The sequence below is a fragment of the Amblyomma maculatum genome, chromosome 8 (assembly GCF_055883805.1).
Source record: "Amblyomma maculatum isolate TAMU_Amacu chromosome 8, ASM5588380v1, whole genome shotgun sequence".
Taxonomy (NCBI): domain Eukaryota; kingdom Metazoa; phylum Arthropoda; class Arachnida; order Ixodida; family Ixodidae; genus Amblyomma; species Amblyomma maculatum.
The window spans coordinates 121,569,423-121,596,449 of NC_139351.1; the positions used below are offsets into that span (position 1 = coordinate 121,569,423).

The 27,027-nt window shown below is 46.0% G+C and overlaps 1 protein-coding gene across 1 annotated transcript in view; it reads right to left on the reverse strand.

Annotated features, from left to right (window-relative positions):
- Nucleotides 1-2,319: 2,319 nt before the first annotated feature.
- LOC146182390 (excitatory amino acid transporter 3-like) overlaps nt 2,320-27,027 on the reverse strand; it is a 62,064-nt gene continuing 37,356 nt past the window's right edge. Inside the window, exons 3-11 of the mRNA XM_084575945.1 lie at nt 17,479-17,773; nt 15,382-15,697; nt 13,412-13,454; nt 12,591-12,633; nt 10,842-11,025; nt 9,662-9,895; nt 7,863-8,057; nt 7,111-7,245; nt 2,320-5,333 (exon numbers count right to left, since the gene is read on the reverse strand). Of these exons, the coding sequence (XP_084432071.1) occupies nt 5,189-5,333; nt 7,111-7,245; nt 7,863-8,057; nt 9,662-9,895; nt 10,842-11,025; nt 12,591-12,633; nt 13,412-13,454; nt 15,382-15,697; nt 17,479-17,773 (1,590 nt within the window). The 3' untranslated portion in view covers nt 2,320-5,188. The remainder of the gene's footprint in view (nt 5,334-7,110; nt 7,246-7,862; nt 8,058-9,661; nt 9,896-10,841; nt 11,026-12,590; nt 12,634-13,411; nt 13,455-15,381; nt 15,698-17,478; nt 17,774-27,027) is intronic.

A 27,027-nucleotide genomic window follows, 5' to 3' on the forward strand; every position in this document is an offset into this window, starting at 1 on the left:
TTCTTCCTCTGTTCGCACCGCACATCAGACCTTGCCATCGCACCAAGATGCAGCGCGCCATCGGCACATTCGTGCGCGTGATGACAGGGCCATGCAGCCGAGTTATCCAAGCCAACGTAACGCTTAGCGCCTTGGTGGTGCAGTGGTTAGGGCTGCTATGGCCAAGGAACTTTGAAGGAACCGGAAACTTGGCGGTGGCGTGTTTCACTCCCTCAGTATCGTGACAGAAGGTTCTGTTTTGTCTACATGTGCGACCAAATCAGGTAGGCACTATTGTTAAACTTACTACGCCACCAAAAGTGGAACAATGCTCAAGCTTTTGTGCGTGGTTTAACCGCAAACGGGGTTCCGGGATAATTTTTCAAAACCTTTCGGATAAAGCCCTGCTTTAATCAATGTATATTAACTTACCTGTGTAGCCTAGAAGTAGCCTAAATAGAAATGTTAGGGTCCTAGAAGGCTAGATTCTGATCTCATTCTCCCAATTGAAAAGAGAAGACAGAGTTAGCAGCTCCTGCCATATTGGTCATGCCATGCGGTCGAGTAACGTTATATAACCATATGACCAATCAGTGTGTGGTCATTCCAGCCACCAGCTACCGAGTATGTGCCGCGATCTTTCGCTCAAAATGCCTAGTAGTTTGCATTTCCTGTCCAACTAAGCCTTTAGCGCTATCGAGGTAAACGTTTGTGTCTGGAGTCTGGCGTAGCATTGTGTGCAGGGTCGATCGTTGACTGTTCAATCAATACTTTGTTTTGAAACTCTTCATTTGCTCGGCACGTGTCCTCTTTTTTTCTCTCTCGCTAATTTTGAGGTCTCTCCAGAATGCAGACAATGCAGGCTTTAGCAGTCCATATACACTATACCAGCAGCGTATGGTGTGATAAAACCAGGTAAACGGATGTGTATTATATGTGCTGAAAATGAAAAAAAAAAAAAATTGTTCAATCTTTAACTACTTGATAACACCTCGCTGCTTTGTTAAGGGCGCGCTAATCCTTTAGTCAGAAAGCCTGCCGCCTGTGTGGGAAGCAAAACATCATTGATCATTGTTTTGTTGTGTGCGTGTGCATGCCATGGTGCAATGTTCTTTTGAGACATACTGTATGAAAACTTTGCGACGACATTGAGATTATCTCAAGCCGACCCATTATACACCACCAGGCCAACACAGTATTGAAAAATGTACGCCTCCTGTACTAAATGGCACTTTGCCATGTTTGCTAAATGATTATGTAGATTGTCGCATCTATATTAAACTTTGTGATTGCCTTGCCACGCTTATCAGTTTGCTACATACCCTACGATTTCATATGCCGTGTGTTAGGTTCCCGATTAATGCAATATGATGTAGTGAATTTCAATTTAAATGTTCGTGTTCGTTGTATATGCTTTCATTTTTATTGCGATGTACTATTTCTTACGCAACGGAGCAATTTGCGACTTGTACACGTTTGCCTCGCGTTATTCCTGCCGCTTTCGGCGCCCCTGAATGTGTTTGAATGGTTTCTCTCATCGCTACATTTTCATTGCGTAGTGAGGAAAAAGATCTCAAATGATTACGCCGTACAGAATCTTAATTTTTTACTTTCTGGGAGAACATGTGTGATGCGTTTTTGTTAACAGGACTAGTCTGCTCTGGCCGAGCCGTATGAAGGACAAACATACCAAGCTACCCCGACCGATGAACGCTATTTGCCGAGAGCAGTGCGCTTTGGTGCCAGATCCAGATTTCTGCAGGAACAACCCTTCGATGGCTGGTTACTTCTACTGGCTACGCAATTTACCAATAATAATTTTTATGGTGTGCAGGGGTATAGCGAAATTGTGTTGTATACCAGCCGGCTATGTTAGGCATGAGCTCGTTGAGATCCCTCCCAGTAATGTTTTTTTATATAATAAAGAAATATTTACGTCATTACAAACTAATCAAAATAACATTCCTAAACATGTTCTCAGGGCGTCCGCCGCTGCCATGTTTAAACTTTTATTTTCATATTTTGCGACAAATGTATGCATTTTTCTTTCTCGTCATGATTTGGGTGCTGCATACAAGACATCCACACAAATGCTTCACATTAACGGTAGCGTACGGCATGCAGTTACACAGGTATCACATGCAAGGCTGTCGGGCCATGACAAGTAATCAGGGCTGATATTCAAGGTCTTCCTTGAGCCGTTGGGGTTCTTGCAACGTGAAACAGCACAGAAGAACTAAAGAAATGCAGCGTCGTGATTGTGTATCGAAACCTCTTCTTGAAACTCCTCTGGCGCAGTGAAAGAACACATTGTTTATTAAGAAACTGTGGGAAAGTATGAGAAGCAATGAGCAGAGATGAGAGCTATTGTGAATAGACATGCATGCATGTTGTCTAGAAAATTCCGATTGATCTTCCTTGGTCACGTGACACTACATTGAAAGGGAAGCTATTCGCGCACAAAGACAAGACTCAGTCGAGATGTGAAATAAATAAGGTTTTATTTAACAATGGTAATGATCATCGAGGAATGTAGGTTGTGTGCTAGTTAACACATCTTCAGAGTAGACTGAGATGCGGAAAACGAAACGCAGCGCTTCTGCCACACTTCTTGCAACCAGGCGACGAACCAGCGAGGTACCGTCCACTCGGCGACAACCAAGAGACATTTGGCTCAAGTTCGAATCATGACACGCCTGGCTGCCATACTACGATCAGAAACCGAGCACTTCATTGTTCTTATCTTATAGCATTCTGATAATACACCTACAGCTTTTGCCGGAAGTAAAATGACCACCGTAGTACATGACAGGAAGTGACATCGGGTTGTATAGTAACTATTTTTTCACCACGTTTCTAGTACTCCGAAGCGTCAAATGCCGGAACTACATAGTCCGATATGTACAGCACGCTCCACATCTACAGAAAACGCATAATCTGTATGAAGTCTTCGTTATTGCAACATTTATTCTTACGCACATGAAATCAAGTGACTGATATGCTGCGTCACAAGGATGTAAATTGCAGAAACATTACGCTGCCCTATATCTTCTCAGTGATGGTCAGTATTCGACTCTAGAATACCCAATATGTATTTTCCGTAAGTGAGAACCGCGCTGCACACCGTGAAGTCAAGTCACTAAACGATTAATTGTTGCCCACAGAGACGACACTGACAGCATGTTGAACCGGGGAAAACACTGGGACAAGCTTAAGACAATGGATCTTGTCACCATGGGGATTACAAGGGCAGAATTTTTGGACTCGATTGCATACCATCGCTACTAACAATACGCCATGTGCACATGGTAATGAACGTCTCAGGGAGTGACCCGATGTAACGCACTACTAGACTACCATTCTCCCTTCAAGACGCACTACCCAGCATGCTCCTCTTCCACTGCGCGTCGTTATGTACTAGAGTACCTAACCTTTGCGCTAAAAGTGATATTCTTGCTGTCCTTGCTCTTTGACATGAATTACCTTGAACGCTTCTCCTAATTTCTTCGCAGATCTAAAGTAAACACTTTGTACAATGCACGAAGAGAGAAACATAGTTATGCAACCCACGCGGGGGACATCACCGACGTTGGAACTGGGAGAAAAAATCGGTGAAAATTTTTACTGATCATGCTACCTGCGCACAGCACACGATAGACATGGCAGAAAGCCCGACAAGCGATGAAAGATGAGGCGATTATGTTTGGTAGGGTTCAATGAGGTGGCAATTGCCACATGCGCTACGTCACACCGGTTTATTGCTGCTGGGCTAACCGTCACCGCCGTGGTCTGGACAACCCTAGCCTATCCGCAGCTTACGTCACGAATACCGGATTGGCGGTAAATGATCAAAGAAGAAGGTCCGAGCGCGGATATGAATCGGGTCACGAGATGACCCCTCGCCAGTTGACTCCTACCCTTGAACGCAGATTTATTTGCTGATCCTTTATCACCCTTCCGATAGTCTTCGCCTTCCCTCTTAGTAAAGGTTATGCAACTGCCTTGTTAAGTTTTCTGTTGTGACAGGCGTATTACCTGCCGAGAGCATTTAAGTTTTATAAAACTCCGAAGTTTGAAGACAGCGTTTTGCATCGTGGTTTCGCTTAAAAAGATTTTGCCTTCGTATGCTCACGAATCATCTGAATAATGAAACTTCGACAAGCATACAGCTATTCAGTGCAATAATTTTTTCTGCGTTCTCATTGCTGTAAGTGTGGTCATAATCAAACCTCAACAATGTGACATGCTCCTGAATATATGATCTTTTTTGTAACGATTTTAGGTCACTAAAATAGTTATTGTCATACCGATCACGAATCGTTTAAGCTGCACCTTCTTAGCAGCCGCCCTTTACTTTAGCTAAGGGGAGTATAAATAGAAAGTCTCCATCCAAATAGTCGGTTTTGGGGTATTTCTGCACTAAAGAAAAGTGTCAGGCTTTCCTCTCCTGACTCAATATTCGTACAATTCTCAAGTATGTTAACGTAGTACTCCATTCGGTAGCACTGCATTGAGTTAAAAAGATATTGCAGCGTCACTGACATCGTTAAATTAAAGTAGCCCGCTGCTCTGTCACTGTACAAACCTCAATCTTTACCTCATTGATGATTAGCCGTTTACCACATAGTACAGATGAGCGAGCAGAAGGTTCCGGCAAAACGGAGTTGTAACAAATAATTTCAAGAATGTCCGCAAGCCTGCACCGAATGTCCGCCATCTTGAAATAGTAAAGAGTTCGAGGTCAAGATCAGCGTTCGAGCTTCGAAGCGTGGGCTATGTTTTTTTGCAGAAAAAGAAATAACAAAGCTGACGATAAATGTCTAAATTATGCGGCAAAACAGACGTTCCAGCCTTCCAGAGGCTGGTCCCGAGGTTCACCCATCATTGCAGGCATATGTTTCAGTGACATGCAGGAGCTGGATGAAGTGCTCGCGAGAAAGAGCAATCATTCGAGGTCCTTGCGCGCCTGCTCTTTGGCTACTATTTGGGCTACGAGCCTCTCAGAGACATTGCCAGGATGCTAAGGTACGGGACAGTGTCAAAGCCCATCTCGAGGTTCGCTGACCACCACGGTCAATGTCACGCTTTGGGACAAGCTTTGAAGGTTTAAAGCTGGTTCCTAGCATCTGACTTCGCTCGACGAACTCAATACTAGCCGCGCAACATTGGCTACTTTCACACGCGGCGGGCCAGCAGGAACAGGCGCCATTTACATAGATGTAATGACGGTGTCCTTGGAGCCCCTGCTGTCAGAGTTGAGTCCGGGCTTCTCCAGGTCCTTCAGGCTGAGGCGCTCCACGATGCAGGCGCCGACGGCGTCCCCTAATACATTTATGGCCGTGCGGAAACGGTCTCTGGTGAAAGAAGGAAATAATGTTGACAGTCACTTCAGGTTCAACGTCCTCTACACTAGCGGTGAGGCGCCAGCCGGAGCTTACTGTACAGTCGAGCGCGATTTGAAGGTTATAGCGCGAGCGCCGACCGGGAACATGAACAGCGCCATGGCCCAGAATTCTCTGCCGAGGCGAGGGAGGTATTAGACCAGCTTCCCTCACTCTTTTTGCTGTTCCTTCAGCAGCCGTCACTCCCTCCAGGAACGTCAGTTTCTTTTTTTTTTTTTTTCTTTTGGTTCTGCGAACAGGCAGTGACCGTTGTGCGCACGACGTATTCTTCGGTATTATCTGAAATTGGACTCTTTATCGCAACAAATAGAAAGCTTAAAATAGAGAGAAAGAGCAGTGAGTTTGTCGCGGGGGTGATGGTTGTTGTATGGAACAGCGAACGAGAAAGAGAAGAGTGCGAAATGATAATTTTTCTTGTTCCAAACCCGGCCGCCAGGTGCCTGGAGTGCTAGGCTGGTCGACGCTCGCGCGATAACATTCAAATCGCGCTCGACTGTACATGGCTCCGAACGTTGGAGTGAGAAAGTTCACACATTCCCGTGCCAAATACCGTGTATTCAAAATACTAAATCGTTTCAAAGCAGCCTGAGTGGATCTTTTTATATCTCCACTTTCAAGAACTTCACTTTCCACAATTACAGTGTGCTACTTTATAGGTTCGTAGCACAGCATATCAATGAAGTGCAAGGAATCCAAGCTTCTGAGCAAGTTAGTTTATGAAAAAAAGAAAATTAAGTGTGGTTTAGCTCTGGTTAACCCTAGTAGAGTTGCGAAAGCAACGGCGGAAGCTTCTTTGGCCAGCTACATTATTCTCCTACGTGCCTGCGTGTCGTAGGGGTAACGAAAATGCAAGCGGTCCTGGCAAGCTGATTCTGATATCATCCTCCCATATGAAATGAGCGACCCGAGTTGGCAGCTCTTGCCTGTGGCATAGGGATAACGTGAATTCAAACGTCATAACAGGCTGACTTTTTTATTAGGGACCACGGACACGTACACGGACATGGACACAGACACGGACACGGCATACAGCGATTAGTAGTTAGACCTGGCGTAGTATTGATTTCGCAATAAAACGCAGCAGCGTAAGAGAAGCATTGACAAGTTAAACATTCAGAGGCGTGACCAATCCTGAGCCGCCGACATTATGGCATCAGACGTCTCGTGCATCCCCTAAAATGTACCCTGTTTCTATCTTCAGGTAATGTAGTTTTGCGACTACTGGGTGTTATACATTACAGGTTTGGGTTGGTTCATAGGTGTTCAACGTCCCACATCGACTCAGGCTGTGACAGACGCCATAGTGGACTCCTGAAATTTCGACTCCCAGGCGTTCGTTAAAGTGCACTGACGTCGAAAAGCACATGGACGTGCTTTTCACCTCCACCCAAAAGCAGTCGCCAAAGCTGTAATCAAACCCGCATTCTTGGGATCAGCTCTCGAGCGTTCTAACCACTCAGCCACCGGGCCGGAGCATATGTTATAGGTTCTAAACAAAGCAGAGCTGAGGGATGTGGAAGTATGGCTGGCTTTCGGGTTAATCGGTTTGTGTTCTCGGACATAACTACAACAAACTGAAGCAATACACACGAGCTGTATTGAAGATACACAATTCTTTTTTTTTTTTTTTCATTTTTTCTTCTTTCGGCGCTTTCTATGTAAGAAGGAGAAGCTAATCACGCGGGGTCGCGAAGCGTCGTTTCAAAGTACACACGAGCTGTATACTTACAAGAACCAGTCGACGACAATTATGAGCGTGATGTCGTCGGCGGGCAGACCAACGGCGTTGAGGACCATAACCATGGTAACCAGGCCTGCCTGGGGTATCCCCGCGGCACCGATGCTGGCAGCCGTTGCCGTAACACTGCAATGTAGTGGATACTCTTCAAAAAGACTTTATGGTATTGCATTAACATAATCACTATGTTTGTTTTCAACGACTGCTGCATATATACTACAGGTGTCAAGTCTCTGTGATGAGCTACCTCGTAATCTAAAGAGCCAATGCCTCTAATAAGTTCGGAAAGCAATTAATGGCCGCAGGCGCCATGATTTTAAGTGATCACTTAGTTTCGCTACTGCTCATTACAGGGCGCGATTTCTACTTTCATCACCCCCTCAAAACTGGTCTGGAGCCGTGGCTAAAGTGAGCTATGGCCTTCATTTGCAGGTTATGCGAACTGGAAACATTTGTTCCCGACTTTTGATACAATTTATGTACACAGCCAATCAGTCCACATTTTAGTCATGGCGTTAACAGCTCTCTCTCGCGCATTGCATTTTTGTCCAGACGCTATAAATGCTCGTCCCACACACTAGAGCTAGAACCCTCATGTTCAGCGAAGATGTTTATGCGTTTAAATGCGTTGTAAGACATCAAACCCGGTGCTGTTATAGTTTTGTCCCCGTCATGTCCGTAGCCACCACCATATATGGTTGGCGGCGAAGCGCCACACAAAGAAGCGTTGGCTGGCGGCGTACCTGATGGCGATGACTTTGCCGATGTCCAGCGGTACTCTCCGCACCTGGGCGATGAAGATGGCCGCCACGGCCTCGTACAGCGCCGTGCCGTCCATGTTTATGGTGGCTCCGATGGGGATGCAGAAACGGACCACCTTCGGATCTACCTTCACTTTGTCCTCCAGAGTCGATATTGTCACCGGAAGCGTGGCCGAACTGTGAAAAGGTCATAAATTTTGCGGACAGGACTGTGCGGTGGTCCCCTCGCGGACGCAAGAACCTCGCCGGAAGTATAGACACAGCATTCAGTATTGATTTTCACGATCGAGGGTGCAGCCAATAAAACATGGGCATTGATTTGCGATAGTAGTTTGTATGCCTAAAGAAACCTCATACGAGCCAAGCTGTTGAATCGGTAACCACCACTCCACGGAGAAGACTCGCCGAAATTCCCTCCACACGAGAATCCTATACCGTCTAATAGTAAGGTAAAATTTCAAAATTGCACGGGCCCTACCACCTACTGGCTGACTGCATAGAGCAGTTACTGAATGCTACTTTATTCGAGAAGGAGCAAGTTACAAGTGCCCCAGCTAAGGAGAAGCACGATGCGGTGCCTGCTTAAAGATATCCTATAAGAAATATAAGTTCGTCCCTACACACCTTAGTGCGCTCTATTCACAAAGAGGCCATTCTAACCAAAAACTGAGCTTTTACAAGCTACAAAAGAAAGAAACGGTATGCAGATGATGCTGACATCGGTCTGTCTCGCAAGTTCATGCTCGAACAAACATTTGGGCATGGATCATAGCACACTGCCATATACCCCAACACTATGACAGTCCGTCCTTTTGGTAAGAAAAACATGTGTTTGAATCGGCTGGCTGGATTTTTAATGCAATTGTATAGGCAGGCCTGCCTAAATATACTATTTCGGCACTAGTGTCCACACAGCTCAAAGAGCCGGAGAATCAACATTTATAGAGAAAAATAAGTGGATGATATCCTCCTTATGTCTGTTTAGCTTTGTGTTGATACACAAACTCCGCTATAAGAGAAGGGATAAAGTGGACGAAGTGATTAAGAGATGAGAAGGAACGATAATAGAGCTGGAAAACATGAGGCCCAAGCCACGTATGCTTAATTCCATAAGGCCACGAGATTGCAGACATCCATATTACAACCCCGAAACACGAAGCATGTGTATAAGTGCTACTCGGCCCAAGCACAGCGGTCCTAGCAGTACAGTTTAGCGCGATTTGAAGGTTATCGCGCGAGCGTCGACCAGCCAGCGTTCCAGACGCCTAGCGGCTGGTTTAGGAACAGCGAAAATCACGATTTCACATTCTTCTCTCCTTTTTTCGCAGGTTCCGTGCTACAACCATCACCTCCACGATGAACTCACCACCCTTTATTTCTATTCTAAGCTTTCCAGTCATTATGATAAAGTGTGAACTTGATTGCCTCTTATCTTCGCGGACGATAACAAAATTTTGTAGAAATATGTCACGACAATACGATCACTGCTTGTACACTAAAAAAAAAAAAAGGAAATTATAAAGCTATTCGCCCGGAGGGGAGTGACGGCTGCCAAAGGAACAGCAAAGAGAGTGAGGGAAGCTGGCCTGATACCTACCTCGCCACGGGAGAATATTCTGGACCATGACACTTTTCATGTTCTCGGTCAACGCTCGAGCGATTACATTTAAATCGCGCTATAATATACAGCTATCAAAGCAGCAAGTCCTCCGTATTTACGAATGTTAGGTACTATGTTAGGTACCGCTTATGTTAGGTACCGCTTCTGCGTCGTTTAGTACCTGGACGCGGTGCCGAAAGCGGTGGTGATGGCCTGCAGCATGTCCACGAGGAACCGGAATGGCGGTTGGCGCATGATGAGCCAGTAGAGGAGCGGCAACACCACGAAGCCGTGCAGCAGAAGGCCCAGCAACACGGTGAGGGCGTAGAGCCCCACCTGGCCGGCCACCACCGTGAAGTCCTCCATCTCCAGCATCTTGGCCATCACCAGGAACATCACGCCCACAGGGGAGAACCTGCAAGGCAATACGTACGAAGGCGTTAACTTTGAATCACGTCTAAGCACTTCACTGGTGCCGTGATTAACTGCATGTGTTATTGTGCAATTGCCAAACAATTTGGCGAAAATAAAAGATCATCAGTTATTTTAAAATATAACAACACTTTTTTAGTCTGTCCTCGGAATCGTCTCTAGGTCCTTCTACTCGTATCGCTTACGGGGATAAAATTTAAAACTGCGGCAGGATTCGATTACAATTACGAGCCCTTTTCTTTAAAAACTGTCCGCTCACACACAAAAAGGACATAGCTGGGCGTCACATCACACTTAGATGCTTCGTGTCGTGTTCGCGCCGCATAGATTGGTCATCACCACGCTGGTCATCACACCGACTCTGCAGGTTTAAAGCACACGTTGCTAGAATTTCCCATCATCGCGGGTGGAATTCAGTCACTTCAACAACGGAGAGGAAAGCTTAGTTCGCCGTCAAGCATGTTCGCACGAACGCTGCCAAAGTTGAACGCTGAACGTAAGTACAATTTAATAATAATAATTGGTTCACAGGAAAGGGAACGCGCAGTATCTGTCATACGTGTCCTGTGGACATCTGGACTGCGCCGTAAGGGAAGAGAGGAAGGTGGGAATGAAAGTTGAAAGGGAGAAAGAGGCGCCGTAGTGGACTTTAAAGACAGACTCTGCATAATATTCTCGAGGTCACGAATTCAGACCCAGGAATTTTAGCATAAATGACTCGCTTGTCTCTCCCAGAGGTATGTCAGCAGCCATACGCCGGGCGTTTATGATTGGTTAATGAAGAGGCAGGAATGCAGGAATGTTACCGCCGCAAAGCCATGAACGCAAAGATGTTAACGTTAAAATGTTAGCCCGTTACGGACAGTTGCAGCGAAGAAAGAGGTGGCCCTTCAGCAATCTAGTTACAACAGGATGGGAGACGCTCTCACCAGACGACCACTTTAGTGATGATCATCATAGCGTCAGAGAGGGAGGTGAAGATGTCGAGCAGCGGCTTGCCACTCTCGCCCATCTGGCCTACGGTGGCACCAAGAGCGATGCAGAACACGATGAGACCGAGGATGTTGGTGCCGGGGTCATGCACCGTCTTGTAGTCCCACTCGTACATTGACGCTGGAAAAAGTTACGAGAAGCAAATGCAGTAGCCGATTGAAATCATTCAGTGATCAAGTGTGTTTGCTTTTGCTATAAGCGTTTAGGTAGATGCATGGTTCCACGCTATACACCTGTCAATCGCACAGCGTACACTGATGCACTAGTAGACGATCTCTTTACGATTATATTTGAGACAGTTTAGTGACCCCCCTATTCTAAATGTACATTGTAATTTATTCACTGAACACGTTTGTTTGCTTCTACTATAAGCGTACATGTAGATGCATAGTTCTAAGCTGTGCACTTGCCAATCGCAGAGCGTACATAGATGCCCTAGTAAATGTTCTCTTTACCAATCCATTTGAGACAGTTTAGTGATTCCCTCCTATTATATATGTACATTTGGTTCCAGCATAATCACCACATTATTATTTATTTGCTCCCTTTGGAGTACAATGGCGAGTTTTTTAAAGGAACGAAATCATAGCAGGCCCCGCAACGACGTTCCTGGTTCAACACTTAGGATTATTTTACTACCACATGCCTGTAAAATAATTAAGCATTCCAATTAGCGATCTGGAATAGCTCTCCGAATCATTGAAGGGGCGAGCTGTCTGACGCGGTCAAATCAGAAGTGCTAATATGCAACACATTCTTTGGTCTGGTGGAGCCTCGATAGTAATATTTGCGCCATTAGGGTATAGCGCTTTGAAGACCACAGCATTTTTTTTTTCTTTTCATTTAGCCTCCTCGGCTTCGGAGACCATCGCAGGCATGAGTGCCTTGGGCCAACCTGACGTGATTATATGCTATTTCTGCGGTTGTGAAATGTATGTACACCTCTATGTGGCCACTGCATCGCTGCACTTGGCAGCTTTAACCGATTCGTCTCCATCGCGTGGCTCTGCAGGACTGCCGGGAATACTCCGACAATGAATTCGCGTCTTGTTATATGCCTCCCCTCTCTATTTCACCTGACAGGGTGGGCACGTTAATCAACGTTTCACTTTTACACGCAAAAGTATCTGGTAAGTGGGAAGGCAGAAGATCCTGCCTCACAAGACAGGAGTTTTACGAAGAGGCTAAAATTGAAAATAGCGATAACGATAAAGGGAATCGGATGGGAGAGCGTTGAGAGCTAAACAAAAAAATAATAATAACCGACATCTATTATAAAACTAACTCCAGTTCCGAATCGAAAATTCAGCAGAGAAAATATAGTAAGGTTGGCGGGTAGCTGTTTTTTGGTGGACTGAGAAGCATAGCCGCGGCCGGTAAAGAGTCGGGTGAGGTTTAGAAACTCAGCTCAGATGGCGTGACACAATTGGAGCAGACCTTGCTGCAGTTTATCATGGTTAATAGTCATGTGTGCTTTGCAGCTTATAGTAAAAAAAAATTAATTTCAGAAGTTCAAAGATTGGTGCATAAGAAATGAGAACAAATCCAATGAGACGTAATCAAGGAAGCAAGAGAAAGATATGAACTAGCTGATAATGGCGACATGGTAATCCTGTATCACTCGAAAAATGGCTCTCTTTAACCTCTGATCAATTGCTGCAAAGTGTGACAGAAAAAGCACTTACTGTTGCTTGCATTTCCTGGTGGCTTGATAACGATGGTTGAAAACTGCGGAAATATCACGTGAACAGTTAATATTAAATATGTTCAAGGCTGTAAGCAAGATCTACTCTAGTTGAATTTCTTTTCTTTCTTTTTTTCGAGTCCGAAACGAGCCCATCAATTGCTCATTTTATTTTCAGACACAATGCTGCAAAGTACTGCTTTGCTGGAACTATCGAGCAAACCTTTTTGTTGGAGGCGAGTTAGCTTTAGCGCTAATCAGGGGCTCAACTTAATCTCGGGAATTTTCGAGGTGGTCTGGTCAGTGTTCCTCTTTCTACAGAGGGGAAACCTCCCCAATCCAAACTACGTATCAAAATTCATAAATAAGGATATGAATCCCATCTGCCGGTTTTGCGGAGAGAAAGATAACTTCGAGCATATGATCTAGGCGTGCAAAGCCCATAAGCCTCCCTCAGAACTCTTGCCTGATCCCTCTAAAGAAGCTTGGGACAAGCTAAGGTCCAGCGATGACCCTGGCATTCAGTTCAAGGCCATCGAATGAGCCAGCGTTGCCAGAAGTCTCCACGGCCTGCGGCACGCTAGCTGACTTTCCCTATTCCTCCCACTTATTGTGAATAAAGTTTTATCAGCCTCAACCTCGAGGTGCTCTGCGAGACAAATGTGTTCGTTCGCTTTTTATAGAGTGAGATGCAAAATGATGGCTTATTTTGCTTCGCTGTGCGAGCTGTCTAATAAAGCAACGCCCCAAAAAATCGTGTAATGGTTTTCTGCACACAACTGAGGCAGCGCTAAAGTACAACGGCAGCAAGGCAAGACTTACTTGTGTGACGCAAGCTTCAATCACATTTGGCGGGAATGCGTTTCTGAAAAGAAGTAGACGGGCAAGATTCAGTACAAGGATACATGTTGTGCCCACATATTCAATCCTCCCCTATAGATCCACCCACGGAAAACTTCAGACAACATACTGTGAAAGGGGTTTAGGTCTCAGCACGCCAAGCAGAAATGTTTGCCCAACTTACAAAGCGGCTGTAGGGAGCATATAGCCTTAATGTTACCATTCTTGGCCACAGTCGATTACTTCGCTTTGTTTTCACCACCTAATTCTTATTCGGAAGCAATATGGACATCTGTTTCTGAGAACGTTCGGCTCAAAAAGAGGTTATTTTCCTCCCTTCGTGCGATTGAAACTCGCTTAGTCAAGAACAAAAAGGATTCCGTGGGCATTCTGAACGCGAGCGCCAATGTCGCCTATAGTTTCCGAGACCCGCGTCATGAAAAGGTCTCCGGTCTCGATAGGAGCGCGCGCTTCCGGTGGCGGGGAGAGTTGTGTTACATTTCTTTCTAGATCGTGTAAAATTTCCCTAAGCGAAAGTTGTTCTACGTTTTTTTTTTTCTACTACGATGTTTCTCTGCAAGCTGTGCAGCTAATTTCTTCTGTAGCCGTATGACTGCGCCTAATTGGGAAGATGCTAATGAATAACTGCTTTACTATTAACAGCGTTAGACGCCCCTGGTCTGCGCTGGCATTGTGAGCGGAAAATAACTGGCATGCCTAGTGAAAAAATCTCTGTGAGCCCCAGTAACCTCATACATATTCTCATACTAAACTCATAATAAACTCGTATAAATCTCATTGAACGTATAAGAAATTTCTAAGCTTGTATGACATTTGTATGAGTTTAGTATGAGAAGTTTGTATGAGTTATTACGACTCATACGGCTTTTTATCACTAGGGATGCCTCAGACAGGTGGCAGCTGGCATTGTTACGTGGCCGGAAAATGATTGCTCGTTGGGTTGTGTAGCGTTCCAAGACCACAAGGCATGGGCGAGTTGGTAGGTTAGCTCCTTTGCGACGGGAAGGGTGAAATTGGAACGGAACTCCCAGTATTCATAAATCCCGATTCAGACAAATTAGTCCTAAGCCACGCAAGTATACATATGTATCTTAATTAAAAGGGGGCTTCATATCTGGTCGAATCTGGTCTCCTACCTGATAGGTTACTACAGCTCACGACTGCGTGCTCATGTGTATGCACGAGGTATAGCGTAACAAATTAAGGAATTTGTGATAGAGAGGCAGCAATATGCATGATTATCAATACTGTCGCGTTATACACCCGCGGAGCTTATACGCGGAGCTTAAACGTCCCACGTAATTTTAACGTGACAGTGTTATTGGTTCCTTCTTTAATAAAATCCGCCATTGTCTGAGTTGTGAGTGAAAAAATCACAGCTTGTATCTGGCAGGATGCAGTCGGCAGGTTACATGGCCGAACACCGATTTTTCGATGAAGTGCACGACAATGGTACCACATGATGTCACAAAATTTGGAGGCGTTGCCAACTCGGTTTGCGCATTCGAGGCGGTAGGGTGGGGTCAACCTTCTATGGGGCCTTTGGGTTCCGAGTCAGAAATGCCATATTTCTAGGCCATGCGGGCGTGTTCGCATGGATTGACTATAAAGAGGGGCTTTATTCTATGTTTGGTGGGCGATTACGACCGCTATCTCGATAACGTTGTAGCTTACGACTGTAGGCTAATAAGATTGTGTGAGATACTAAAGATAGCAAGAGATTGATAATTAAGCAAGCAGAGACTACGTGCATGAGAACAATGCATTGCTAGGGAAGCCAATCGCGTCGATCCCCTAAAGGCGGAGCTTAAGTGTCCTCCATAATTTTAATGCCACAATTGTCATTAAACTCGCGTCGGCCTCTTTCGATGTCGCATCAAATGCTTTCTGCTTTGAAGACTAGTGCTTGCACATCCGAGACTCTGGCGCACCTGATGAGGTCCATGAGGGTGTCGGCGGTGGTGACAAGGCGGGCTTTGGACTCCTTCGAGGCGGCCGGATCTCCATCCCCGGCACCCGGCTGGAGCCCCGTGACGAGCACGATGCCTAGCACGATGGCCAGAAAGGTGGTGGAGAAGTAGTAGACGACCGCGCGCAGGCCGATGCGGCCCGACAGCCGGGCGTCCAGCGCCCCCACGGCCGCCACCATGCTGGAGGTGATGAGGGGAAGGATTAGACCGCGAAGCATGCGCAGGAAGACCTCGCCCGGGAAGTTGATGTACATCAGCTGGCGCCTGTTGAACGGCCCTGCGCCACAGTTAACGATGAGTGTAGGATTCACATGTGTGCACCGCACTGAACGAAATCAGCGGGAGGGACTAAGACATTCAGGAGAGCACAAGATGGCGCGGCAGTTTCTTTATCATGCCCAAACATGACTCAAACATTGAACATGCGTTAGTTTGGCCTGCTGTAAGATAAATTACCCGCAGAAAGAACAGACCTACTGGGAGGCTCTGATGCTCAGCTCGGACTCGACAACACAGCTTGCTCTCTTACAAGTAGCTGAAGACGCCGTCCGGACCCAAGAGCTCTGAGCCTCCATTTAAGCGGATGTGTACCGTTGTATACGAAACTAAAGTTATTTTAATCAATCATAATTTACTAACTATTAAAGTCTCCTGTGTGCTTTAGTTCCTAAAGGGGGAACAAAAACATAGAATTGATTCGTGGTGCCTTGGAAGCATGAGAATGAACAAGGAAACTCCGAAATTTTTAAATCGGCTATTATATATAAGGTGGCATAGTGATACAAAGGACTCTTCCCGGCTGTATACTTATATGTCGGAAAGGTAATCAAATAAACCCCTCAGTGATAGTTCGACATATACGCACAAATTACACCCATTCCATGAAACAGATGATTGCGAGGAAAGGCGCCAGAGATAATAAATGTAAATAATAAATTGGTTTGTCATGAAATAAAACGCGCGGCATTTGTCACACTCTCCTGGGATGTCTGAAATGAACCGCGAGGGCATGCAGGAAGAAAGGTGGGAGTTAAAGTAGAAAAAGAGAAAGAGGAGCCGTGGTGGAGGGCTATTTAGTAATTTCGACCCCCCCCGAGAAACTTTAACGTGCACTGACATCGCACAGCACACGGATGCCTCTCTGTTTCGCCTACGTCAGAACATGGCCGCCGGCGGTGGCACAGTGAGGAACCCGCAAATCGTACGCGCTTATTTGGTTCTCCTCTAGTGCATGTGTTCATCTCGATACTTTCATGATGTCTGACCGTCTACAACTGTCATAGCTCTCTAATATTGCGATTGCGCAGTATTTAGATGACAGAAATGGAGTTAAAAAATATACAACGATAGGAAAAAGAGTGCCGCCGCCCTGTAGTTATGAAGAAATCAATTCAGTTAAACCGGATATTGGCATCATGTAGCTATAGGGATATTCATTACCGTAATGAGCATAGATGTAGCGTCGCTCTTAAAAGTCACAGGATGAAAGCGGTGCCAGTGTACAGCTACAAGAAATATGAAAGGGAACACGGGAGCGCGTGGCCTCCATGCTTTCAAATGCGAAGAATCAGTGGTAAAGACGCATCCAAAGTAGTCTTGTTCGGCTGCTCCTCCCGAGCATACCCTTGGTGCCACGCATTCTCGTCTTGCGTTCGTACAGCGCTTTGCAAAGCGCGGAGGCCGTGTTTCCCGTGTTTCTTTTCATATTTCTGTACTTTTTCATCTCATAATTTCTGCTTTTAGTCTTAGAATAAGTGCAGTGCCCATGTTAGACTAATGTTAGCTCGTCTCCTAGAGATATCTCTTGTATCAGCAATACAGATCTCGTGCAATGAAGCGGATCGGCAGGTCATGCTAAACACCGCCTCCAAATGTATCTGTTCCTACACCACAGCGATGTTCAGCCGCTTCGGAGTCCGTAGCGGCGATCTGAAGGGAGCTACTTCGTGCAAAGGTTTTCGCATTAGGAGTGGAGGTCCCTGTACAAAGCAGGCAGGACAGGGGCTTTAGGCGTGCTTCGCGAATGGAATAATTTCGGCGCTCACAGCCGGCACTCACCGAGTGGCCTCAGAACGACGCCAAGCACAATGCCAGCCACCACCGCGGCGATGGTGGCCACTGTGAGCCGGTTGTGGCGCAGGAAGGTGCGGCACGCTCCTCCACGATGCGGGGCCACTCCACCCGCCGACTCGGTGTCCTCCTCGGCCGCGTCCATCTCCTTGGAGCCCTGCGTGGGCAGCGAAGGCAGTGCAGGCGGGAGGTGGACGGCCGGAGGCGCCGCGTCTTCGGCAAGGTTGGTTGTGGACATGCTTGAGCCGTCCGCCGTGCTCCGGTACATGCCCCCTCGGAACGACTGCGCACGGGACATAACATAAAAAGGGGTTTTGAGGAAAAGAAGGGAGCAGTAACCGTCTTACACATCAGCTATGTCATGAGGCAGAGGTTGCAGGAGAGAGGCAGTAAGAGAAGACAGAAAGAGGATCTGGCGGTAGAGGGCTCCGGAGTTATTTTCGACCACCTGGTGTGTGTTGTAATGTTGCCTAATCACGAGCAGTACACGGGCGCCTTGCATTTCGCCTACATCGTGGTGGTGGTATACATTACTTAAATTTTATATACAAGGATGTGTTTGGCCTGAGGCCCTGTTGTCCTAGGTCATTACAAATCTAGGTTAAGATTCTATTTCGGAGCCCCAATGGCATCTTAACGCCACTCGAGACCTGGTGACCAAGGTCCATTGGAACTGAGATCATGGCAGCTCAGCAGCACCGCCCCCCCCCCCCCCCCCTAAGCTTCTCTAGAATGATTATTGATCAAGGATCAGAAAGGGAGGGGATTTGGAAGGAGCTGCCTCATGCAGTGAGACTAGGATTGAACCCACGACAGCAGCCGAGTGCGCTAACTAGTGAGGTTTACTCCTTATATTTTGCATATTTATCTCCCTGCGCACGAAAACCCAGTAGAAACGACGTAAAGATGCACAAAACGTACATAACAAGCGTTGGCTCTAGTAGAAGCTCGAGCAGCTTGCCTGCGTTTGCATTTGTCTTGATCGCCTGTGTTTTCGAGCTGAATTTACTCGGCAGTGGACCCGCAATTCTGACTATGTTAAATCACCCCTACATTCCCGACAAATTAAATTTCTATTGCAAAATCACTACCTCACATGATCGAGTCTGATCACGAGTATTTTGTGAAGCTCGAACTTGTCTCGAAATAGGTGCCCTTGGCGAAACTTCCATGTACAGCCTTTGCCAAAAGTAACCAGGCTGCATGTTTTGCTTCTCGCTTGTATTCTAAAGCCAACATGGATTTCCAGAGGATCCCAACTTGTTGAGAAGTGAGGACTAGGAGCTCGCCTTTACTTTGCAGAGATTTACAGCTTGAGAAGTGGTACCAATTCTCTGCTACGCGACTGAGAGGTGGAACACGCAGCCTGGTTACTTTTGGCAAAGACGGTACATAGCCAAATGACGTATGGATACGTGTGCCCCTGCTCACGCATGGTCACACGAATGAACGTTATGTAACATGGGGGACGTGACATTTGGCATTTGGGCTGGTATATTTACCTCTGATACACGAATGTCGGTTTGTGTCTGCCGCCGGTGTAGCCCATAGCGAAATTGCCAACTGAAGTCAACAGTCGTGCTGTGTAGGTATACATCATTACATCTGGTATACATCTGGGGATCTTTAACGTGCACTGATATCACACAAGACACGGGCGCCTCTCCGTTTCGCCTCCATCGAAACGATCGTCGTATGCGCTGTACCGATGTTTAGCCAGCATGCCCAAGCGGCTACCGTGTTCAATTGTACTTCCTTTGATTAATTAACTTCCTTTACAAACTTTTTGATCATTTTCACTAATTTATTCGGCTCCTTCATGTCCAAACACGTCCATTTCCGGTTTTAAGCCGTCACATCCCCGATGTCGACATAACTACGTCACTATCTCGATGTCTTCATAGGCAACGTGACCCCCGAGTGAGGTATGTGTCACCACTTTGGACGTCGAAATTACCCCGTTTGGCTATTTAGACGTTTACTTGGCTTAATTAGCTCTAATTAATTAACTAATGGCTTCACGTGGGCCCAATTTGTTTCCCTGATGAAAATTTTTTTCTATCGCTTATCAACTGCAACCGTTCGCGTTTTCCTATTTCCCTTCACTTTGACCGAATCCGGCCGACAAAGTTCTGGTGACAAACTTGAAACACAGCCACATAATGCTCACGCATTAATAAGATCGCTTATTGGACCCATGAAGCGCCAAATTATTTCTGTGGTGAGGAATATCTGTATCATTGAAGGCTTCGTTCAAAGCCTCGTAACCTCCACGGGGAAGTGCATGAGTAAGATATGCTTATTTCTATGGTGAGAAGGAACCGCGTCTTTACCATTCAAGGCTTTTTATAGCCTCGTAACCTATCTCGGAAAGCGCACGTGGGAGATAAAGTTTAAGAAAACATCGAAGTAGGATATCCCCCGTAAGAATTTTCCCCGCGATTACAGCATTACACGCAGGCGTAAGTGTGAAGCACGAAAACGTTCGTGGTAAAGCAACCCCTAAGTCTGCTATGCATGTAACTAAAAAGAAGTGACTTTTTTCAAGGGAATTTTATTTTTCATAACTATCTACAAAACTCAAGCACATGTCTCTTGGACACTTATTGGTCTGACAGGCACTTAGTCATCCACATACACACAATACACATGCCATACAGGCTTTTTGCTATAAATACTTGTGTAGCCAAACTCTTTCGAATCGGACATCATCCCACCCAAAACCACTTGCTACCTTCCTAGTACGGAAGGATGGGCGCGGTCACTCTGCCGTTCACCACAAGAATAAACCTCGTAGAAAAGCGTCGGAGGAATTCTTCCTCCCCCAGTGTTGTCAGTTCCTCATTTAAATGTATGTATAGCATTGTCCTTAGCTTATAGAGAATTGGAAACATGGCTTTTTTGCGGGCGTCCCCGCAAAACAGCCAGGCCCCTCAGCTTCCAAAGCCCATACATGTCTATGCACATGACAAGCGCTATGAAAATGTCTCTGTGGCGACCTTGCCACTGCATTCTTGCATGAAACATGCGCGTCACTAGGCACCAGACCGTACTCGCCACGCACCAATCGTGCAAGACATGATTCAGGGTTTCGGTTTGACCACACTGCTTACATGAGGCGGAGGGCACCACGCCCCGCGCCGCAAGGCGGTCGTCTGTTGGTAGTGCCTGCCATTCTTTTAACTAAAGGAAATCGCGGACATCAGCGGAGAGGGAGGCAGTAATAATCGGCCTCCGCTTCTATAAGCCTTCCTGCGCTGATGTCCTCCAGACTTTTAATTGCCATGTTTTCACATATGTCTGTGGGGTCATTTCCTTAGGGTCACAGTTTGTAATGTGTTTTGCAGTAGGTTCAGCGATTTCACAATGTAGATGTACAACATTATAGTGGTCTCTCAGCCGCCGGGCCCGTACATACCGCCATTCCAAACAGACGGCGAGAGGTCTCCATCAGATAATAAGTTGTTTGCCACGGTACGCTACATTTGCGATGATGTCCCGAGTGGCTCTTAGGGCCAAGACGCGGCACATTATTTCAAAGTTTGGGATACTGAAACTGCCCATTTTTTTTTGGCAAGTGTACCAGAGCCCTCGAAACTCACTTGCTCCAAAGGAGCGAAAGCAGTAGCTAACCTCTGCAGAACTCTACGAGGAGGACGGTCCACTTTGGCTACGTAAAAAGGGAGCACAACAATACTGGTCTTGATTAGGTGTGCTCTCTCTCTCTCTCAAAAAAAAAAAAAAAAGGGTAGGTGGAATGTCTTGCCTACCTCGATAGGTTTCTCAGTTTTGTGTTTTATTTCTTTCCAGGTGGTGCAAGCTGCCTCACCAGACGACAGGAATGTAACACCCAGTACTTTCAGGCCATCTACCCAGACGCACCATAGGTACAAGTCTTCTTTGAAATCTCCGAAACGCATTAGTGGCGGCGGCCAGAGCGATGGCTGCTCTTAACCCTCCCAAAAGGATCAGTGTGATCTGGATTCCGGGACAATAGTCGATGCCCGGCAATGAAGCTGCCCATCGACACGCTCGCGTGCTCCTTCCCCGAGCCTCACCTCTCCCAGATCGCACGTATGCCTCCCCGATCCTTACATACACAGAACTGCTACATCACCACCCTCTTCTCCCACCTTGTCTGCTCAAGAAGCAGCAGCTTACCGCCGCCTGCAAAGTAATATCTTTGTTACACCCTTTCTCCTAAGCCTCTGGTACCCCTCCCTTTATTCCCCTGACTGCCCACATTGCGGTGAGCGGGCAACTCTCTACCACAAGGTTTGGGCGTGCCAAGTTACCCCTTCTTTGAGTCCACTCCCCTACCCCTGCATGGAATAATGGGAGGCCGCCCTGCGGGGCCCCTGCCCGGAGTGCCAGCAATGGCTGGCTCGCCGCGCTGTTACTGCAGCCCCCCCCCCCCCCCCCCCCCCGCTGACTACATATATATGTTTTGTCCTCTCCCTCCTCCTCCGAAATGCAGTGTTCTTTTTTCTGAATTGAGGCGTGCACCTAACAAGCCATATCAACGTACTCCTTATCTGTCTCAACGCTATCACAGCCCAATGCACGGTTACACAAGCCCCAATATTGTGCCAGACAACCATGGTTGATTTATAGGGTAGAACGCTTTCACAGCCCAATGCACGGTTACACAAGCCCTAATATTATGCCAGACAACCATGGTTGATTTATAGGGTAGTCCGGAAATTTCCTTCCGGGAACTAATTTCTTCTGTAGTGCCGCAAGAAGAGCTGAATTCATACATTGCATTTCTTAGATCGCGTATGACTTTTTTTCTAAAAATCATAACTAACATACATAAAGGAGCTTTACTATGGGCGATGACAGAAAGGGAACAAGCTGACAGCGCAAATGGGATACGAAAATCGCCGATTTCAGTGTGGACAGTAGACGCAAGCATGACATCAACTGGAGGAACGGCATAACCGCGCGCGAGTTAAACAATATAAATTGGCTTGGAAGAAAATAAAGGCGCCGTAGCTGTCGCTCTTTTATCAACAAATCAACATTTATATTTCAATCTGTCTCACTCATGGTTGGATACCCCAAATACACCATCAACATGGAGGTGAACTTGAACTGTTGCAAAACAGAGAAGGCACTAAACTATCTCTCTTCGTGGTGGACACCTCTAAAGCACCGTCAGAAGAGGGAGACGTGCCAAATCTAGCGAGACGACCTTCAGTGCGTCTTGCCGGTTTGCCGCAGTGGTTAAGACCCTTGTTTACTGTATCGGAGTGCCCAGATTCGAACCCGACCGCTGACGGCTGCGTTTCGATGGAGGCGAAACGGATAGGTGTCCGTGTACTGTGCGATGCCAGTGCTCGTTATCCCCAGGCGATAGAAATTACTCCGAAGCACTCCACTATGTCAGCTCTCTCTCTTTTCGCTTTCGCTCCATTCCATCACGGCGTGGAAAAGAAAATGCACGGGCCTGCTACTGGCTCTGTAGCTGAGCCATCTCCGCTGCCTCGTGCAGGCAATAGAGAAGAAAGAAAAAAGAAGAGAGAAAGACGCGCGCTGCAACAGCCGTCGTCCACCGCCGAAGCGGTGGCGGGTGCAATGAGCCCAATGGATGATAATCCAGATTTAAAACGCGCAGTATAGGTCAGGATTTTGACAAAATAGAGAAAGAGTTGTACAAAAAGATGTCATTGAAATATAACAAAAAATCTAATTTTCATTCCAATACACAAAAGTAAATGCCCGTCGTGGCGGCCGCTTTTTAATTTAGGCGAAAAGCAATTAGGCGCCGCGCCCGTGCTGTGCGATGCCGGTGCACGTTAAAGATATCCAGTTTGTCGCACTATCCTGAGTACTCCAATACGACGTCGCTTCTTAGTCTGAGTGGCTTTGGAACGCTAAATCCTACAAACCAAACCAAAGTAAACCATACAAGTTATCTAAAATCCGCGGCGGCCCCCGGGCCTTAATGCAACACCCTCCAACGTGTTGGCACTAAATACGTTTGGATGATATCAGTCTCGTTTCGAGTTCGAGTTCTTACTCGATTAGACCGCACCTTGCCCTCTGCTAGCCGCCTAGTTGACTGCGATCTACCCCCCCCCCCCCCCCCCCCCCCTATTTCCCTTCAACAAGTTTTCTTCTACAGCACGAAGCTGCTTTGCTGTACAGGCAGCTCTGCAGATGTGTGGCGATGCTTAGTTAATTATTAGCGAGTGATTACTGAAAAATTAGTTGAATTCTTATTTTAGATTAATTTTATAAAATTTCTCTAATTTAATGCATAGCACTAATGGTGCCATTCGCTGTCAACATAAACATCGTTCCTATTTCCGGAAGACTAGGCGGCAAAAAAAGATAATAATAACAGAAAGGAGAACTAAGAATGCGGCGTGAGGGTTCTGATTCGGAACTACAGTTTCCAACGCAAAAATGGCATTCACATACCGGCACTTTGCTCGTGAATAGAACAAAAATAACTCCCAGGAACAAATTAAAAGGGGTGATGAACACGTGCGCGAAAGCAAAAATAGAAATAACAGACTAAAAAAAAAAAAACAACATCTGAAGTCATGGAACTCAGCAGCACCGTCAGCAAACGGCGTTTTTGTTGTTTTTTTTAACCTTCCTTTCTATCTTTCATTCCTGGTTTAACTTTCCCTTCGCACGCGCGCACACAATTTGTTGCTGTGTTCTATTTAATCACGTTTCCTTTTTTTTTTTTTTTTTCACAGCACTGCAACGACGAATGTGCGCATACAAATGCCGCTGTGGGGTCACCGTGTTGTAACCAGTATTTTTGCATACAGCGTGGTTTCATTCATCACTGATTTTTACAAGGCGGCAGTTGTGTCGTGATGAAGCTTTAGAAATCAGGTTCGTGTTTGCTCCACAAAATGTCAACTTCCCTGAAACTTCGTATGGAAGCGATATCGGTGCACATCGAAGCGAGCTTGGATGTGCGGCATAAAGCCAGTAATCTTATCAAGTCGTTCCCGGCTACGGAACAAAGACAAATGGAAACGGTTTATCACGCCGCCCGGTGTAAAAGCTATATGACACCTGTCCTTTTAAACGAACAATGAGTGCAGATTAAAGTTAGCCGCTACCAATAGACCAATCAGCCTAACAAAAAAGAATAAAGTTACTCCCAGAATTGACAAAAGTTCTGTAAGTCAGAAATGGGCAAAAAACAAATATCAGCGTTTCATTCAGCATTTAACTTGCAGCGCTTCGAGACAGTTTCTTTTTCTCAGGGAAGGGAGAGGAGTGGGAGAGGGGGGAGGAGGGGGGGGGGGGGGGGAGGCGTTGCTACTTTTGTGTGAAAGGAAACCTATAAGCCGCACTACGTCGCCGATCACTTTGAAAAGCGCTGATCGCGGAGTCTTTTTCGGTGTCAATGTCAAAACTTTCAGTTTTTTCCTGTACCTCGGGACATAGATTACCGCATGTTTTCTTTTTGCTTTCGCAATGTTTTTGATCCCAGAATATATGAGGTTTATACACCAATTATTTATTACATAAAAATGAAGCTTAAACGCACCTTTATCTCGCAATACATGCTTCGTAAATGTCATTCATGGCTTATATAAAAGTTTATTTGAGAAATAAAGATATTTACATTATATATGAACAACATTTAACAGATATGCTTGCATAAAAAAAGTGTTCTAAACATTGCCTATAATTTACAAAGCATCCGCCTATTCAGTAATTCAGTGCACACCGAATTGGTGGATTGATGATTTATTTATTTATTTTTTATTTTTGTTTGCTTGTTTGTTTGTTTGCTTGTTTATTTATTTATTTATTACCTGGAAACTCTGGAGTCGACCGATCCCGAATTATACGTTCCTGTTTTCACAAGCGATTCAAAAATAAACGCCACTTGAAAAAGTGTCAAATGAAGAGTGAAATTAAACAGTAATTATCTTGGTTCAAGGCACAACCTGTTCAAGAAGAAAATATAAGCATTTGAAATTAGCGTTTCCATCCATCGTTGTAATGTCATCTGAGCGTAACCCACAGATAACTGGAAGGCACACAAGTAAATCGTTTGACTTTCCACGCTCGAACTATTAGTAAATAACAGTGGAGTCCTTTTTTATCTTTTTGCTGGTCGTCGTCTCCCAAGCAGAAAACTTTCCCTCGCCGTCGTGAAAGACTACTGTTCGTGTCCCCTTCTAATTCCGCATTGAGGAATCTGACATGAAGCAAAAAATTATGCCACGAGGAGTTCTGTGTCCTCATTTGGACGTCAATTCTATAACCCTCGTGAAGCGTCTCGTAATAAAACCTATAACTAGCCAGAACTGCTCGGGTTAGGTTGCGTTGTCTGGAAACGAAACCCCCACACCGTTTTATTCCAGCAGAGTGTGAGTCAGTGCCACACGATTATTGGCCGTATCGTATTGGACAGGCTGAAGTTACTCGGTGACGTTCACGAAGAGATGCAATCGATCCTTTGTCTGCAGGTCTGGCGTTTCGCCGAAGGAAAAAACCAGTTTCGTAACTCAAGCGGCAAGCGCCCAAGAGCCCACGCGAACAGAGAGATAGGTGGCTTGGAATAGGTATACAGTTTTTTTTTTTTTTTCGTTCGCTTTCCTTACCCAGACAGGGAGAGTATGCATTTACCCAGTCCATCACCCTTAGATCGCGCATTTTTTCCAGGGCCGCAGTCGGTACACTCAACTTCACTTACAAAGATTAAGCGCATCAGCATATGTTCGCTTTGTTGTTTGTCGAAATGTGGAAAACACGTGCTTTGTTCCAAGTTCTCAACACTCAAGGGTGCCCTTTCATCGAACAGCGATATATCAGTTTCTATTCGCGTGCGACTCATTGTTCTTTGTCTTTGCAGCTTTCACTGCATAAACATGTACCGACTGTTTTCCTTAGCTAATCGGGTGATAAACTGCCGGAGGCTAATGCGCTCTATAAACCAGAAAACAAAAGTACACCTGTTATGTTTCGTTTACTTTTCCGCTCCTCAGAGGATGCGAATTTTTGTTATTTTGTTATTTGGTTGTTGAGAGATTTCTGACGTCACTGATGCCAGCGAGTCTCGACGCCAGTTGCCAGACGAGACTCGGTGATGTCGCTTCTTTTTATGAAGTGAGTGCCGTTCGAAGTTTTGCTTGGTTGTAATGCATTTTCCTGTATCTACCTCACTGCTGTGGCGCTGTATTATATTCCGAAAGTCAGCGTGCTTTTTCATTCGTGGCGTTGAAATTGCTTGCGCATCAAGGCTTGACCCTCATCGTGGACACGTCAAATGCTGCAGTTCAACACTTGCAATACTAGTCGGTGTAGAGAAAACTTTGATTATAAAATGACGCCACACAAACGACCACAGGACGACATACTGAAGACAAGACAAACGGCGCATGGTTGCTTTCGTAAGCTTGTCACATGCACATATACAATAGGGTAGTGTAACACTAATGCAACGATCAAGCTTTACTCGGTGAGGAACCAGTTCCTAGAGACGGATTTGCAAACGAACAGACTATAAACCAAAAAGAAAAACAGAAAGGACAGGGAAGATGTGAAAAT